This window comes from Hyperolius riggenbachi, chromosome 2 (assembly GCF_040937935.1).
Source record: "Hyperolius riggenbachi isolate aHypRig1 chromosome 2, aHypRig1.pri, whole genome shotgun sequence".
NCBI classification, from domain to species: Eukaryota; Metazoa; Chordata; class Amphibia; order Anura; family Hyperoliidae; genus Hyperolius; species Hyperolius riggenbachi.
Genome location: NC_090647.1, coordinates 202,066,415 through 202,081,625, shown reverse-complemented (window position 1 = coordinate 202,081,625; position 15,211 = coordinate 202,066,415). Strand labels below are relative to the sequence as shown.

The 15,211-nt window shown below is 40.8% G+C and overlaps 1 protein-coding gene across 4 annotated transcripts in view; it reads left to right on the top strand.

Moving 5' to 3' along the window:
- The window catches only part of ERCC5 (ERCC excision repair 5, endonuclease), a 46,805-nt gene that overhangs the window by 18,359 nt on the left and 13,235 nt on the right, over nt 1-15,211 (top strand). For all 4 annotated transcript variants that reach the window (XM_068268005.1, XM_068268003.1, XM_068268002.1 and 1 more), the window contains exons 8-12: nt 4,699-4,906; nt 7,858-9,021; nt 9,232-9,482; nt 11,101-11,220; nt 12,524-12,737. In XM_068268005.1, the coding sequence (XP_068124106.1) occupies nt 4,699-4,906; nt 7,858-9,021; nt 9,232-9,482; nt 11,101-11,220; nt 12,524-12,737 (1,957 nt within the window). The remainder of the gene's footprint in view (nt 1-4,698; nt 4,907-7,857; nt 9,022-9,231; nt 9,483-11,100; nt 11,221-12,523; nt 12,738-15,211) is intronic.

The following is a 15,211-nucleotide window of genomic DNA, read 5'->3' as shown; positions in this document are numbered from 1 at the left end:
AAAATTTGACTTAGGCTCTCTTGTACAGCACCAATAAATAAGTAATTAATTAATATGTGTGCAGTTGTGTAGTACAGTCTAGTTATACCAGTCTGAATAATACATCAGCAATGTTTTAATGTTTTCACTGTGTTTAAATGGTGAGTTGTCACAAACAGCTCAGACCAGGTACCTAATGACAGGGTATATATCTGAAATTGCCAGTTACACATCTTGTTCAATTAAACAACTTTTCTTTCATGGCTTTTTAGTGGTCTAGTGATGTTGTGTTAAAAGGCAAAGGCAATGTCTGTTATTCAAAGGGAATGTGCACTAATAGATAGAAAGGAACTTGTCTATATTGAAATGTTAGTTCCAAGGCGTATTTAAAGCAGACCTAAACTCAGAACTTCCTCTCTGTTCTAAAATATAAGCAACAGCAATAAAAAAAAACATTTATTTGTTACAACTTATAGAACTCCTAAACCTACAGTATTTACGTCCTAGAATTCCACAAAAAGGGTTAACCTTCAGTGTTTACAGAACAGCTGCGCAGCTGACAGCCCTGATTTACACATGCTGATATCAGCTAATTACACAAGCTGATCTCTCTAAGCACACATAGTGCTTGATTCACAAAAGAGTGCTAACTGTTAGCATGGGCGTTTTTGCGCGAATTTTCGCATTGCGCGCGCGAAACTATACCGTTTCGCAAATGCGAATTTTCCCTCGAAATCGGTATCGTTTTAGCATGAAAATTCGCGTTTTGTGAACTCTTTTGTGAATCAAGCCCATAGAGTGAACGTCTTAGTAACTATATGTGTTTTCCTTGTCTGCTGTACAAAGAGTGGTCCACTTAAAGCGTGTTTTGATTTAATTAATTGATATATTAAATCATTTATTAATTTGATTAATTGGGTTAAATCGTGAAGATCGGCTCACACACCGGTCGGCTGGTGCTGAAACCCAATTGGCAACAATATCAGGAAATCGTCAAGAAGATTATGTTATGCACACAGGCTGAATTCAGGAACTATGCAATTTTATTGTCTCATCACACACAATAGACAGTATCTGTCCGTTATTGCCATTATACTGTTTGAAACGTTTGTCTTCCCTATGCCTTGACAAAGGGGACAGGATTGGCCCTGAACCCGATCATTGGCGATTACGGTCAGATACTGTCTATTGTGTGTGATGGGACAATAAATTTGCATAGTTCCTGAATTCAGCCTGTGTGCATAACAATCTTCACGATTTTCCACTTTAAGAATTAGGGGCTTCTTGCTGTAGCTACCTGTGCAGTCCCAGTGTTGTAATAACAGAAACACTACAGGGAGGATTTATCAGGACAGGTCCACAGAATACTGGAACAAAGGGGTTGCAATTGACCACACTAACCAGTCAGGCTTCTGATAAGGATTAGGCCTAGTTCAAAATTCTCAGTTGCTTGGCAGAATAATGCTGCTTGTCAACTCTCTGCCCATTCAATTCTATGGACCTGTTCACAGTACTGCATTGTAACTGATTGAGTTATTCTAACTCGCTGCATGCAGGCTTGTCCAGTCTCCATTACAGTTCTCTATGTCAAGTCTCCATTACAGTTCACACTCATTATAACACAATAGGTATACAACTGACCATTGTGAACCTAGCCTAAAACAAGAACGCTGATTGTTTGCTGATAAGAAATTGCTCAAAATTGACTCTAGTTCAACATGCGCCTGGCCTGAGAAGTCAGACCTACATCTCCAGAGCTTCATAGAAGTGCAGCTTCTTTATCACAAGAGGTGAAGTGCTAAAAGCAGTACATGTAATGTAGTGCTTTGGGAATGATAGAAATTTGCTTATATTGCATACTTCTAGTGAAATAAGGAAAGACAATCATATATTATTTGTACAGAAACGAACAGAAAATCACATTTCAAGTAAACCTGAAATGAAGTAAAAAAAAAGAATGTTTACTTACCTGTGGCTTTCTCCAGCGCCCTGTATTCCATCTGCTCCCTAAATGTCCTTCAGGTACCCTCCATTGTGCCACTATGAAGTCCACAATCCAGCCGGATTCCGGGCTACCGGTATGCGCCTTTCCAGAACGTCTGGAATGCAATGATGCGTGTCCCTCCAGAACTGCTGGAATGCAATGATGTGTCAGCTTGTTAACTGTACAATTAGCAAGCTGGCACATCATTGCATTCCAGTGGTTCTGGAGGTGTTTAGCTTTCAGGGCCAACAAAGGGACGGTTTGCATATTCATCAGTAATGCATTGTGGGACACCTTGTATGCTCACTCCAACCTAAATAGTCGCAAATGCCTTCTGTTTTAAGAAGGCAAATTTCTGTTTTGCATAGCATTTTTGTAACAGGGCTTTTTGGTCCTTTTTAGCCCCTTACACACTCCTAGGAGTTCTGGTTCATCATGAACTTGCTGTAACTTTTTAAATTTTCAGTTCAATAAAGCTTGATTTAAAGAAAGACAGCCTATTCATTTACCCAGCTATCAAGAAGCAGAAAGTGGTTGGAGTTGCCTGCAGCCTCTGCTGGTATATACAGTGGTTTGCCAAATTATTCGGCCCCCTTGAAGTTTTCCACATTTTGTCATATTACTGCCAAAAACACGAATCAATTGTATTGGAATTCCATGTGAAAGACCAATACAAAGTGGTGTACACGTGAGAAGTGGAACGAAAATCATACATGATTCCAAACATTTTTTAGAAATAAATAACTGTGGGATGTGCGTAATTATTCAGCCCACTTTGCTCTGGGTGCAGTCAGTTGCCTATAGACATTGCCTGATGAGTGCTAATGACTAAATAGAGTGCTCCTATGTGTAATCTAATGTCAGTACAAATACAGCTGCTCTGTGACGGCCTCAGAGGTTGTCTAAGAGAATATTGGCAGCAACAACACCATGAAGTCCAAAGAACACACCAGACAGGTCAGGGATAAAGTTATTGAGAAATTTAAAGCAGGCTTAGGCTATAAAAAGATTTCCAAAACCTTGAACATTCCACGGAGCACTGTTCAAGCGATCATTCAGAAATGGAAGGAGTATGGCACAACTGCAAACCTACCAAGACAAGGACGTCCACCTAAACTCACAGTCTGAACAAGGAGAGCGCTGATCAGAAATGCAGTCAAGAGGCCCATGGTGACTCTGGACGAGCTGCAGAGATTTACAGCTCAGGTGGGGGAATCTGTCCATAGGACAACTATTAGTTGTGCACTGCACAAAGTTGGCCTTTATGGAAGAGTGGTAAGAAGAAAGCCATTGTTAACAGAAAATCATAAGAAGTCCCTTTTGCGGTTTGCCACAAGCCATGTGGGGGACACAGCAAACATGTGGAAGAAGGTGCTCTGGTCAGATGAGACTGAAATGGAACTTTATGGCCAAAATGCAAAACGCTATGTGTGGCGGAAAACGAACACTGCTGGTCAGAGTTGATGGGAAGATGAATGGAGCCAAATACAGGGCAATCTTGGTAGAAAACCTCTTGGAGTCTGCAAAAGACTTGAGACTGGGGCGGAGGTTCACCTTCCAGCAGGACAACGACCCTAAACATAAAGCCAGGGCAACAATGGAATGGTTTAAAACAAAACATATCCATAGGCTTGATTCACAAAGCGGTGCTAACAGTTAGCACCCTGGTGAAAAGCCCCTTATCACGCCTAAACTCAGTTTAGGCGTGATAAGTTTAAGCACCAACTGGGTTAGCACCACAGTGCACAGCTGATCAAAAATTTTGCGCTAGTAAAGTCTGATGCACTTCGCATAGAGTTTAATGGCGCTGCTTTGCGTGCGGGACTTTGCGCGCAATCTAAACTTATCTAACCTTATCACGTCTAAACTTATCACGCCTAAACTGGCTTTTCACCAGCATGGTGCAATGGTTATCACGCCTAAAATCTTTTACTGGGTTAGCACCGCTTTGTGAATCGAGCCCCATGTGTTAGAATGGCCCAGTCAAAGTCTAGATCTAAATCGAATCGAGAATCTGTGGCAAGATCTGAAAACTGCTGTTCACAAACGCTGTCCATCTAATCAGACTATGCTGGAGCTGTTTTGCAAAGAAGATTGTGCAAGCATCTCAATTTCTAAATGTGCAAAGCTGGTAGAGACATACCCTAAAAGACTGGCAGCTGTAATTGCAGCAAAAGGTGGTTCTACAAATTATTGACTCGGGGGGGGGGGGTGAATACTTACGCACACCCCACTTTGCAGGTTTTTTTTTTTTTTAAATACTTGGAATCATGTATGATTTTCGTTCCACTTCTCACGTGTACACCACTTTGTATTGGTCTTTCACGTGGAATTTCAATAAAATTGATTCATGTTTGTGGCAGTAATATGGCAAAATGTGGAAAACTTCAAGGGGGCCGAATACTTTTGCAAACCACTGTCTCTCCCAGCATGCATCTTGGAACGCAACATCTAGTTGGCATGTTTGTGCGATGATCAGGAAGCCAGCCAAAGGTTTTGCTCTTTTTCACCATAAAAAGTAAAGTCAAGGAAACAAGAAATCAATCTGGTATCTGTTTATTTTTCAAACTATTCCAGTTATGCTGACATACGGTAAATACTACCTAGTTTTGATAAATACTGTCCAGTGTATGTGCTCATTATCGGCTTAAGAGTCCTGCTAGCGCTGCAAATGACGCACACATGAAATAAAGGATTACAATGTGCAGTTTTGACATTGCTGTGCTCTTTTGAAGGGCTCTGATGATTTCTCCCAGTATCAGCTGAAAGGACTGCTGAAGAAAAACAATCTGAACAGGTGCCTCGATAATGTGCGAAAAGAGATGAGCCAGCAGCATTCAGGCGAAGTCCGTGCTCAGTTTGAGACAGAAGGGGGATTTATGAAAGAGGTTGAGACCAACCGTCTGGTCTCAGAGGATACATCTCATTATATTCTAATTAAAGGTATAAGTACACATAGCAAAAATGACTTAGTATGACAAAGCCGCCAGCTGTACAATATCATAAGATGTTTTTATTTTCCTTCATTAATACAAAACTCTAATTTCAGTAACTTCTTTCAGGTTTGACTTTAAGTGTTTTTGTTTCATTATCATTAGGATAATTTCCTATTACTCTGGCATAAAACTAACAACATTCTTTTAAGTGTATATTGTATACAGTATACACTTGATATAATAATAACCCCTTTAAAATATGGGTATACTGCAGGTAGTTGTAACCATGAGCTACACCAAAAGGTTTTGATGGAAAGTGTGGTCAGAAGTATACATACCACACTTACCATATCGTATTATTTTAAGCATACCTTGTATTTTGAGCTCAATCTCTTCTTGAACCGCAGGGTACTGCTGAGAAATAGGCTGTTTGTTCAGAACACCTCCCATCTCACAACAAGTGCAAGAAAGAGATAGGCGTATAGTATCAAGGGAGCCAACCACTATAGGACTCAAGGTCATGTTCTCTGTCATCAGTGGCAAGACTGTACTCTGAGGATGCAGTCTAATGACCACTCAAACGACAAGCTGAGGTCAGGACTGGTGGTGAGCAGTCTGATGAGCTGGAGGTTTTGGACTTGCAGCATATTCAGATAATACAATAACACACAGATGGTTGTTGTATTTGGCATGTATGATCGGTAAACAAGCTGAGGTTTGAGGCAGGTGGTATACAAGTTGATGTCAGGAAAAGGCAGACGGTCAAGTCAGGTGTCAGACAAAGAGGAGGTTGTAGATCAGACAGAAGGTTTAAGCAGGTGTCAAACAAGCAAGATTTGGCAGCAGGAGGTAAGCCAGAGAAAGGATGGCCAGGTTAATAGTACTAGGGGGAATTGGCAGCAATGAACTGTTGTCATAGTGGTGTTTAAATACTTTCCTTAGCACTTTGTAGATCCACAGATTTATGAGCGTTGAATGCATACTGTGCGGGGCGCAAACTCGCACTATTTACTAATAACCAATTGTGTACAGTTCTATGCACTCAGGCACAAAACACACCTACAGACCTGGTGCCCATAGCCTTTTGAGATATGGTACCAATGGCTTTTTCAGAAAAGCAATGAACAGCATATATTATTATGACTAATCTATAGCCTTATTGCAATCTGATTTCTGTATTAAGAAATGCACTGCTGGCCACACACATTTGAATTGTGACTCATCATTGCATTCCATTTTTGATTCAGAAGTTAAATAATCACATATACACCCACCTAAAGGATATTTAGGAACACCATACTAATACGGTGTTTGACCCCCTTTGACCTTTAGAACTGCCTTAATTCTACATGGCATTGATTCAACAAGGTGCTGAAAGCATTCTTTAGAAATGTTGGCCCATATTGATAGGATCGCATCTTGCAGTTGATGGAGATTTGTGGGATGCACATCCAGGGCACGAAGCTCCCGTTCCATCACATCCCAAAGATGCTCTATTGGGTTGAGATCTGGTGACTGTGGGGACCATTTTAGTACAGTGAACTCATTGTCATGTTCAAGAAACCAATTTGAAATGATTCAAGCTTTGTGACATGGTGCATTATCCTGCTGGAAGTAGCCATCAGAGGATGGGTACATGGTGGTCATGAAGGGATGGACATGGTCAGAAACAATGCTCAGGTAGCCCGTGGCATTTAAACGATGCCCAATTGGCACTAAGGGGCCTAAAGTGTGCCAAGAAAACATCCCCCACACCATTACACCACCAGCCTGCACAGTGGTAACAAGGCATGATGGATCCATGTTCTTATTCTGTTTACGCCAAGTTCTGACTGTATTGAGACTCATCAGACCAGGCAACATTTATCCAGTCTTCAACTGTCCAATTTTGGTGAACTTGTGCAAATTGTAGCCTCTTTTTCCTATTTGTAGTGGAGATGAGTGGTACGCGGTGGGGTCTTCTGCTGTTGTAGCCCATCCACCTCAAGGTTGTGTGTGTTGTGGCTTCACAAATGCTTTGCTGCATACCTCGGTTGTATCGAGTGGTTATTTCAGTCAACGTTGCTCTTCTATCAGCTTGAATCAGTGAGTGTATGTGTAACTTAACTGTAAATGACAGTTAATGAACAATCAGTTAACTGTGAACACTTTCAGTCTTGATTATTTTATCAAATAAAAGATCAATCAAATTGTTGATTATATAACATAATTTTGTTAAACAAAAAATCTGATTATTTTGGGATCATTTTAATTTCCTATTAAATACGTTTTTAAAAGTTTGCATTTATGTGCTGGCTCTATAGCTCCGATGTCTCACCTGTTATCTGCTGACCTCCCTGTCCTATCAGCAGGCCGGGAAAGGGGGCTCTGATCAGGAGAGAGGAACCGCAGAATTAAGCTCTGTACACATACTAGATAAAAGTCATTTGAAACATCCGAACGACAGATTTCGCAGTTTTGGACAACAATCATTGAGAAAAATATAGCCGACAACGACGAGCAACGGGGTATTCTGCCTGATCCAACTGATAGATCAGTTCGTCTGATTTTTGGGCAGAAATCGTGCAATCAGCCAGTGTGTACAAGTCATCCAAATGACATTGTTCCAGAGCAAGTACACGTCGTGTGATATGTCAGTTTCCGTTTCACATGTAGTTTATACATTGACATAATCGCTTGGAATATCAGTATGTAGACAATGTCGTTTAAACTACTTGTCATTTCTTTTTGTTGGGAAATGACATTTGAATGACCTTGTTCGTTTGTGCGTGCCATATTTTAGCTAGCTTGTGTACGGAACTTTAGACATACTGGCCGGCCTCGCCTCACTGGTTAAACAGAAATAAAAGTATTTTGACGTGTGAATTTAGCACTCTACTTTGAGTTAAACTTTTAAGAATTTAAAGACAGTTATAGCTTTCATTGATTTTTAGTATATGATTTTTTTCTTCATCATAGGGATTCAGTCGAAGACTCCAGATAAAAAAGAGGAGCCTGTGGAACAAGCAGTAGCTACTAGCTCAGATGCAGTGCCAAAGACATATCTCGATTTTAAAATGGCGTCTGCTCACAAATCTAAGAAAGTAAAGGACTCTGTTTCAGAAGCCACAGCACACTCAGTGCCTGAAGCCACCCCACCTTCCCCTAGAACACTCTTTGCTATACAAGAGGCAATGCTGGAGAACAGTTCTGATGAGGAAACCGATAAAATGAATTCCAGAAAACAGATGTCTAGAGAATCTGTCTATGCAGTAGATGGTGATGTCTCACCAAGAACCTTGCATGCAATCCAGCAGGCTCTTTCTGAGGATGAAGTTGTGGTGAACAAGAAAAGAACTCTCAACATAAAAGATGATGAGGAACAGCCAAGATCCAAAGTGCTGATTATCAGTAGTTCAGATGAGGAGGATGTTGCTTTGGTTAGTGAGGTTGGAAAACAAATGACCCCTGTTGTATCACTAGCAAGGGCTAACATTTCACATAGTCCCGACTCTCAGCATACAAGTGCTGACAATGAAAAATTGTTAGGTAACATTCCAGTTTGTAATCAGAAACAGATTGAGCCCCTTGAGCAGTTGAATGTGTCTCAAATAAAGGAAGTCAGTTCTACTGCATTTGTAGAGAAGTCCAATCTCTCCCATTCTACAGATGCACTTACTGAACCATGTCTGACAAACCTTCCAAGTAGTGCTGAAAGCTCTTCTGTAGTACCTTTTCTTGCATTAGAAAGACATCAGGCTAACCCTCCCATAAACAGAGAAATCTCCATCCTAATTTCACCTAAAAAACAGTCTAACAATCAGACTAATGTTGAGGCAATTGCTGCTGAAAATGAAAGAAAGCTTCAGACTTCAGACCATGAAAGAATCGGCATCCAGACACCTGAGGCCTCTGTATCAGCACCAGCATCACAATTGTCTGCAGACCACAAATTGTCATCAGAAGTTGTTGCAGAAACCAGCAATGCAACCGCAGTGGTCCTTGTAGAGCAAGATGTCAGCGATTCCATAGCAAGCAATACAGGCAGCCACAAGACTAGTGATGTTCCAGATGCTACTTATGTTCCTATGACTCCAGAAAGTATACCAGACAGGGATAAAGGAATGGATTCAGAGTCTGATGGTTAGTGGTCATTTTTTTTTCTGCAGTGGCCTGTTATACTTGTCTTTGTCTGCATGTAAATATTCAGCTATTACTGTTATAATTACCAACTGTTTATTGTGTCTGAAAATACGCATAGAATCTTTTAATGCTCTTTCTTACTAACAGATGAATGCTATTATTTTGACATTTGTTCTTGTGTTTTATTTATTTTTATTGTTATTTCTGCAGGTAGTTTTGTTGAAGTGGAGAGTGATTCAGAAGATGGTAACTCACAGCTGGTTCATAGACCTGAATTACCTAGTGATGATATTGCGCCTAAAGCAATGAGTAGAGAGTCTGTGCTTGCTGATGCATCACAGAGTTCTGGCATAAACTTGGAGGACTCTATAACAGCAAAGGACCAGGATGTAGTACCACAGCAGGCAGAGGGACCCAGAGACGAGGAAGATGCAAGCCATGAGTGGCAAGATATAAGTGCGGTAATAAAATTCACTAATTAGCCCATATCAGCAGGCAGGGTGCACATAATGTAAATACCCAAGCTACTCCTTGTAAAATTAGACTTTTTCAAGGAAGAAGCAGGCTTGCTTTTCCCTCCAGTCTCCCCCCTATTTCTTCCTCTTAAAGTGGACCTGAATTCCTGCACAAGACAGAAGGAAAGCATAGAGAAATTTAACCCTGTATGTATTTAGAGAGTTTAGCCTGTCTAATTCCCCCACATCTGTGACTTATCACCACAGCAATTTGATCTCTCAGCTGTGTTAGTTCAGGAATCTCCTCTGACACAGTGGAGCTCCGAATTTGTAAACACAGAATGTTAACAATATGACAGTATTTTGAGTCTGCTTTCTGGAGGTAAGTCCACCACTGCCTCCCAGCAAATTTTAAAACTTTTATTACCTTTTATCCTGCTGGCGCCTCTGTTCTCTTACGATAATACTGTGTCCACCCCTGGTGGGGGGGGGGGGGGGTGACATACCCCTACTTTTCTGATCTACAGAGAGCAACATCTTAATCCTGAGTGAGGACAGGTCGAATCTCCTCACTTGCATCTACAGTGGTTGCCGAAGAGGTAACCCATGTTTGTGAGTATAATCATCTCACACTTATATTTATCCACGGTTTCCAATACATACTACACTATATTGGGCTCTCTGTGTTTCTTATTTATTGCAGGATTTGTATCAGCTGTAACAAAGAAATGTTTGTCTTTAAAGGTTATTATGCTGTTGCTTATCTATTGGAGCATAGAGGAAGTTCTGACTTCAGGTCCACTTTAAGAAAAGTGAATGGAGCAGAGAAAAAGTGATTATGGCAACGTGGGGGATGGGGGGGGGGGAGAGAACTAGGAGAGAGGAATGGACAATGCACAGAGGTATGTGGATTCAGCATGAACTTGGGTAGCTTTGTCTCAGGTAAGGTGTGCGCTGAAAGCTGAAATGCACAAGGCACTGCCCACCAACACATCAACTCCCTAGCTATGGAGAGGGTACCCTTGATTAAAAATAAAAACCTACAGTAAAACGTATCACAAGATGTTCCTGAGATGAGTATGATTTATAGTTGCAAAATATACTATACAGGAACTCATAAACAAGCTCCATTTAGAAGAACAAATGCAGATACAATTAAAAACACACAAGAGCACGCCTGCACTTTTCAGCCAGGCTGCACACATTTCCCATACTCCCACGGTTGGCTAGTCCATTATCGAGACTTGACAAATGTGTTAGCAGAGTAGGCACCTATAACTGCGGTCACCAGGCAATATGGGGGAAATGCGTGTAGCATGGCTGAATGGAGCAGGAGCTCACCTATGTATTTTTAATTGTATCTGCTTTTAATGTTCTGAATAAAGCTTGTTTATGGTTTGCCACATATGACATGTAATTCTAATGTGCAATTCCAATTCATACTTATGTCAAGGTCATGCTTTGATATGTTTAACTAGATGCTTTAAAAACCTTTCTATCGGCTGTTAGAAAAGAATGATTACATTTTGGACATGCATTTATCCACATTTTGGCATGATTTGTTGTATGTCTTTATAAAGTCTGGTTTGTAATATGCTTCTGATTTTATATATTGTTTGTACAGGAAGAACTGGAGGTGCTTGAGAGCAACCTGTTTGTTCAGCAGACCTCTCTCCAGGCACAGAAGCAGCAGCAGGAGCGTGTAGCCGCATCTGTTACAGGGCAGATGTACCTAGAAAGCCAGGTTAGTGCTGTGGTCAATAATCCACTATTTAGCGTTTTCTAGCAAGCCACTCCGCATGTTTTTGAAGCCTTTGAGTCGAGTTAAAGAGAAACTGTAACCAAGAAATCTTTTCTTTTTCACAAACGGATCATCAGGGGGTGCTGTATGGCTGATATTGTAGTGAAACCCTTCCCACAGTGTGATGTCAGGACCATGATTCTGACATCATACAGTGGGAGCCTTGTTGCATTGTGGAAAATAACAGCTGTTTCCAACTGTCAAAAAAGCAAGCAGCATCTCCTTCCACTGACATAACCTGCCAGCAATAAAAATGTCACCATGTGATAAATGTCTGACTGTAAATCAGGGAAATGAAAGATTTTACAATGGGCAAACACTGACTTAATTATTTATACATAATTATTGTAAAAATGAAGCACTTTTTATTACATTATTTTCACTGAAGTTCCTATTTAAGTGGTTGATACAGGCAACATTTTTTGTGTATAACATTGTGCTTTGGCCCTTGAACCATTGTACTATCTTCTATTCTTCCTCCTCCTTTTTTTCTTCTCATGTTAACCACACAATGGATCAGGAGTATACAGTATATACAGTAAATAGAAATGCAATATTTGTGTACCCACGTAGATATATCTATAGAAAGTAATCTTTTTTATTTATTTTTTTTTTTTTTATTGCATATAGTTGTCCTACATTTATTATTGCATTTGGAGTGTTTTCCTGACTTGTAACAAGTTCAAGGAGTGAAAACTGATTTTTAACATTTTTCTTTTCTGAACGCTGAAATCTAGCTCTCTCCCGAGTATCCTTTTTGCTGGTACAGGTTGTCCCCTACTTACAAACATTCTGAATAGATTGGTGAATTTGTTTGTAGGTTGAGTCATGTGTTATACACAGTGAACTGTGGATAAATGATTTACTTTCGGACAACTCTGGATTTGGACATTATGCATAAACTATGCTTTTTGGTTGTTTTCAGTGTGGTTTTTAAGTTTTTTTTTTTTTAAACTAATACAATACTGTAACATTTAACAACAAAAATAAGTTAAAAAGAAAATAGTATTGCATATTTTGTACATGAAGCCAACTTTGTATCTTTGAAATGTTGTAACTCGAGTCATTTGTAAGTAGTGAACTGCCTGTACTGTAGTATCCTTTGTGGACTGTATCCTAGCCAGTACACTGACAACAGGAATAAATAACATACTGTGAATGAGACAGTTAATTACAATGGAACTACATTAGCACTCACTACGGTGGATGAAGCTTTTCTGTAAACTTAATTTCATTTATTTTTAAGGAACTCTTGCGTCTGTTTGGCATTCCCTATATCGTAGCCCCTATGGAGGCAGAAGCACAATGTGCAGTTTTAGACCTAACTGACCAGACCTCAGGAACAATCACAGATGACAGTGATATCTGGCTGTTTGGGGCCCGACACGTCTATAAGAATTTCTTTTCGCATAATAAATATGTGGAATATTATCAGTTTTCTGATATTCAGAATCAGCTGGGTAAGTCATTTGCAAGCCATAATGTATGCTGGTACATGTGTATATTAAGGAATATTGTAAACAGTCAATGTCCGTGAGAGGATTCTTTTCTTAAATGCTAATATAAGCTTCTAGCCTAATGCCATTATTTCTGGCTTGGACTATGGCTTAGTTAACATACCATAGATATCATTTATCCAAAGTTAAATCTTTCTAAAGTTACCAGCTGTTACACCAGTGAGAATCCCATTAAATGTCATGGTATGCGGCTTTCCTTATTGTGGGAGGTTTGTTTTACACTGTGATATTTAAGCCTGTTCATTTGAACTCTGTGTGCGTGTTGAGGTTTTATTTTGGTACACGTTTCATTCTTGCATTGTTAACCTTTTAGCTATGTGTGATTAGACTTGATCTACTATGATTGTCTGGACTACAGATCTTTGGAAAATAAAAGTGATTCTGATTCTGGTTTTAACAAAAATGTACTGTTTTTAAGTGGCAAGAGTTGGCAACCCTGACGGGGATCATTTCATACCAAGAGTTTCTGACCGTGTTCTGAACTGCCGTTTGTACGAGCATAACATTTTTTTTCCTATTTAAAGCCTCTGGTCCCTTTAAGGACCAGATGCTTTTTTTACTTTTTCACTTCCTGATCACTGTGATTGGCTCACAGTGGTCAGGAGCCAATAAAAACGGCTCCTGACCGATGTACAGATCTGTGCCGGTGGGGACGCGCTATTGCGTCCTGTGTTCGGGAGCTGCTGGTGTTAAAAATACAACACTTCAGGCTTAGGCAGCCACAAGTGCGGCATAGTTTTGACTATTAGCAGTCCCGAGCTGGTTAATAAATACAACAAAGCCTACATACTGGTCTCACTATAGAAAGATGCATTTATAGCGTCTAAATTTACTGACCTTGTAAAAATCTGATGACTGTTATGTGACGTAATGGCAAATTCTGCAATCTAATCGCAGGCAACTTTTTTTCTGGATCAGTTATGATCTCCAATTGATCCCCAGCCCAGAGATGCCATTGAGTTTTAAGCCGTTTATCTTTGCTAGCTACATTCAGTTGTTACAGAAAGCCAGGGTGTCAAATAAGATTTACACGGCATTAATAGCTGTAACTTAGTATCTTTTATTAAATCTACACCATTGCATTGTAGAGCAAACAGGACGCTTGGCATAGATAATAACAGTCTTTATTGAGGACGCCACATAAATCTGGCCATACACCTATATCTTTCCACCCAATCCAAATGATCAAATTCTTTCTGAAATGTATTGACTCCTACCACACACAGCACGTCAGTTTTTAATAGATTCCTGCCAGGAATCCATTGAAAATTTATCAAATTGCAGCATGGCACTTTAGCTGGAAGCTGAATTGCGTCTTACCCCCACTATACGACGCCTTGGAGGGGGAATAGTAATTAACGCGGCCAGGAAATTTGTCACAGCAGGGTGAGCCATTTTTTGGCTTTACCCTACACCCTAATTTCCCAGTGCCCTTTGTATATGCCCGCCTTGCAAGCATCACCCATTACCTGTGAATTAGTACATGACTTGCTCTGCTGGTAAAATAGGAAAGCAGCAGATGATGCTAGGAGGCAGGTGAAATATTTTTACATATAATATGCAACAAGTTTTAAACCTAATACTTTTTTGGATTTCAGCAGATTTGTGGAATACAGTATACAACACAGGTTGCTGCTCTCTAGCAGATTACAGCATGCTGCCTTCCCATCCAGAGGAGCACACCAGTGCAATGGCCAAATTTAGATCTTGCAGCTGATGTAATTAGAGTGCTTACCCCCCATTTTGTCTCCTTATGAGATTGAGTTTGACACCCCTCTCTAATGGCCCATACTCACGGGCAACATTTCTGGCCTGTCGCTAGCACACGGGAGCGTGTGCGCGACAGGCCGGCGACAGCTCGTCGCCAGGTCCCTCCGCATACTCACAGCGGAGGGACCTGGCAACTGATGTGGCGGAAGCTGTCGCTGTTGTTCCTCCCCCCGCCGGAAGCTCAATGTATTCCCTGCTTGTTGCTGTCGCTAGTCCGCATACCCACGCGGACTAGTGCCAGTTGCGGCGGAGTTGCGGCAGCAACTGTCGCCAGGCGATTGACCGCGCCAATCGGCTGGCGACATCAGCGACGGGCGACGGTTCGGGTGCGCGCCCGTGCAACGCCTCATACTCACGGGCGACAATTGTAGCCTGTGAGTATGGGCCGTTACACGGTTCCTCAAGGTGTTAGTCTAGTCTCCTTACATACACACTAGAGCGTGTTTGAGCATTATTTATTATAATAGAGGGGGACTAGTACTACATTCCAAAGTTTATAGGTCAGGTGATCTGATGATTTTACAGCTGCCTGAGTCTCTTTCTACCAAAGAAGCTCACAGTTTGGAAACAATGGTTCCCCTAACCATTTGGTTGCCATAAAGTATAGTGTATGTCTATGACTGCCAAGTCGGGGTGCCACCATAATG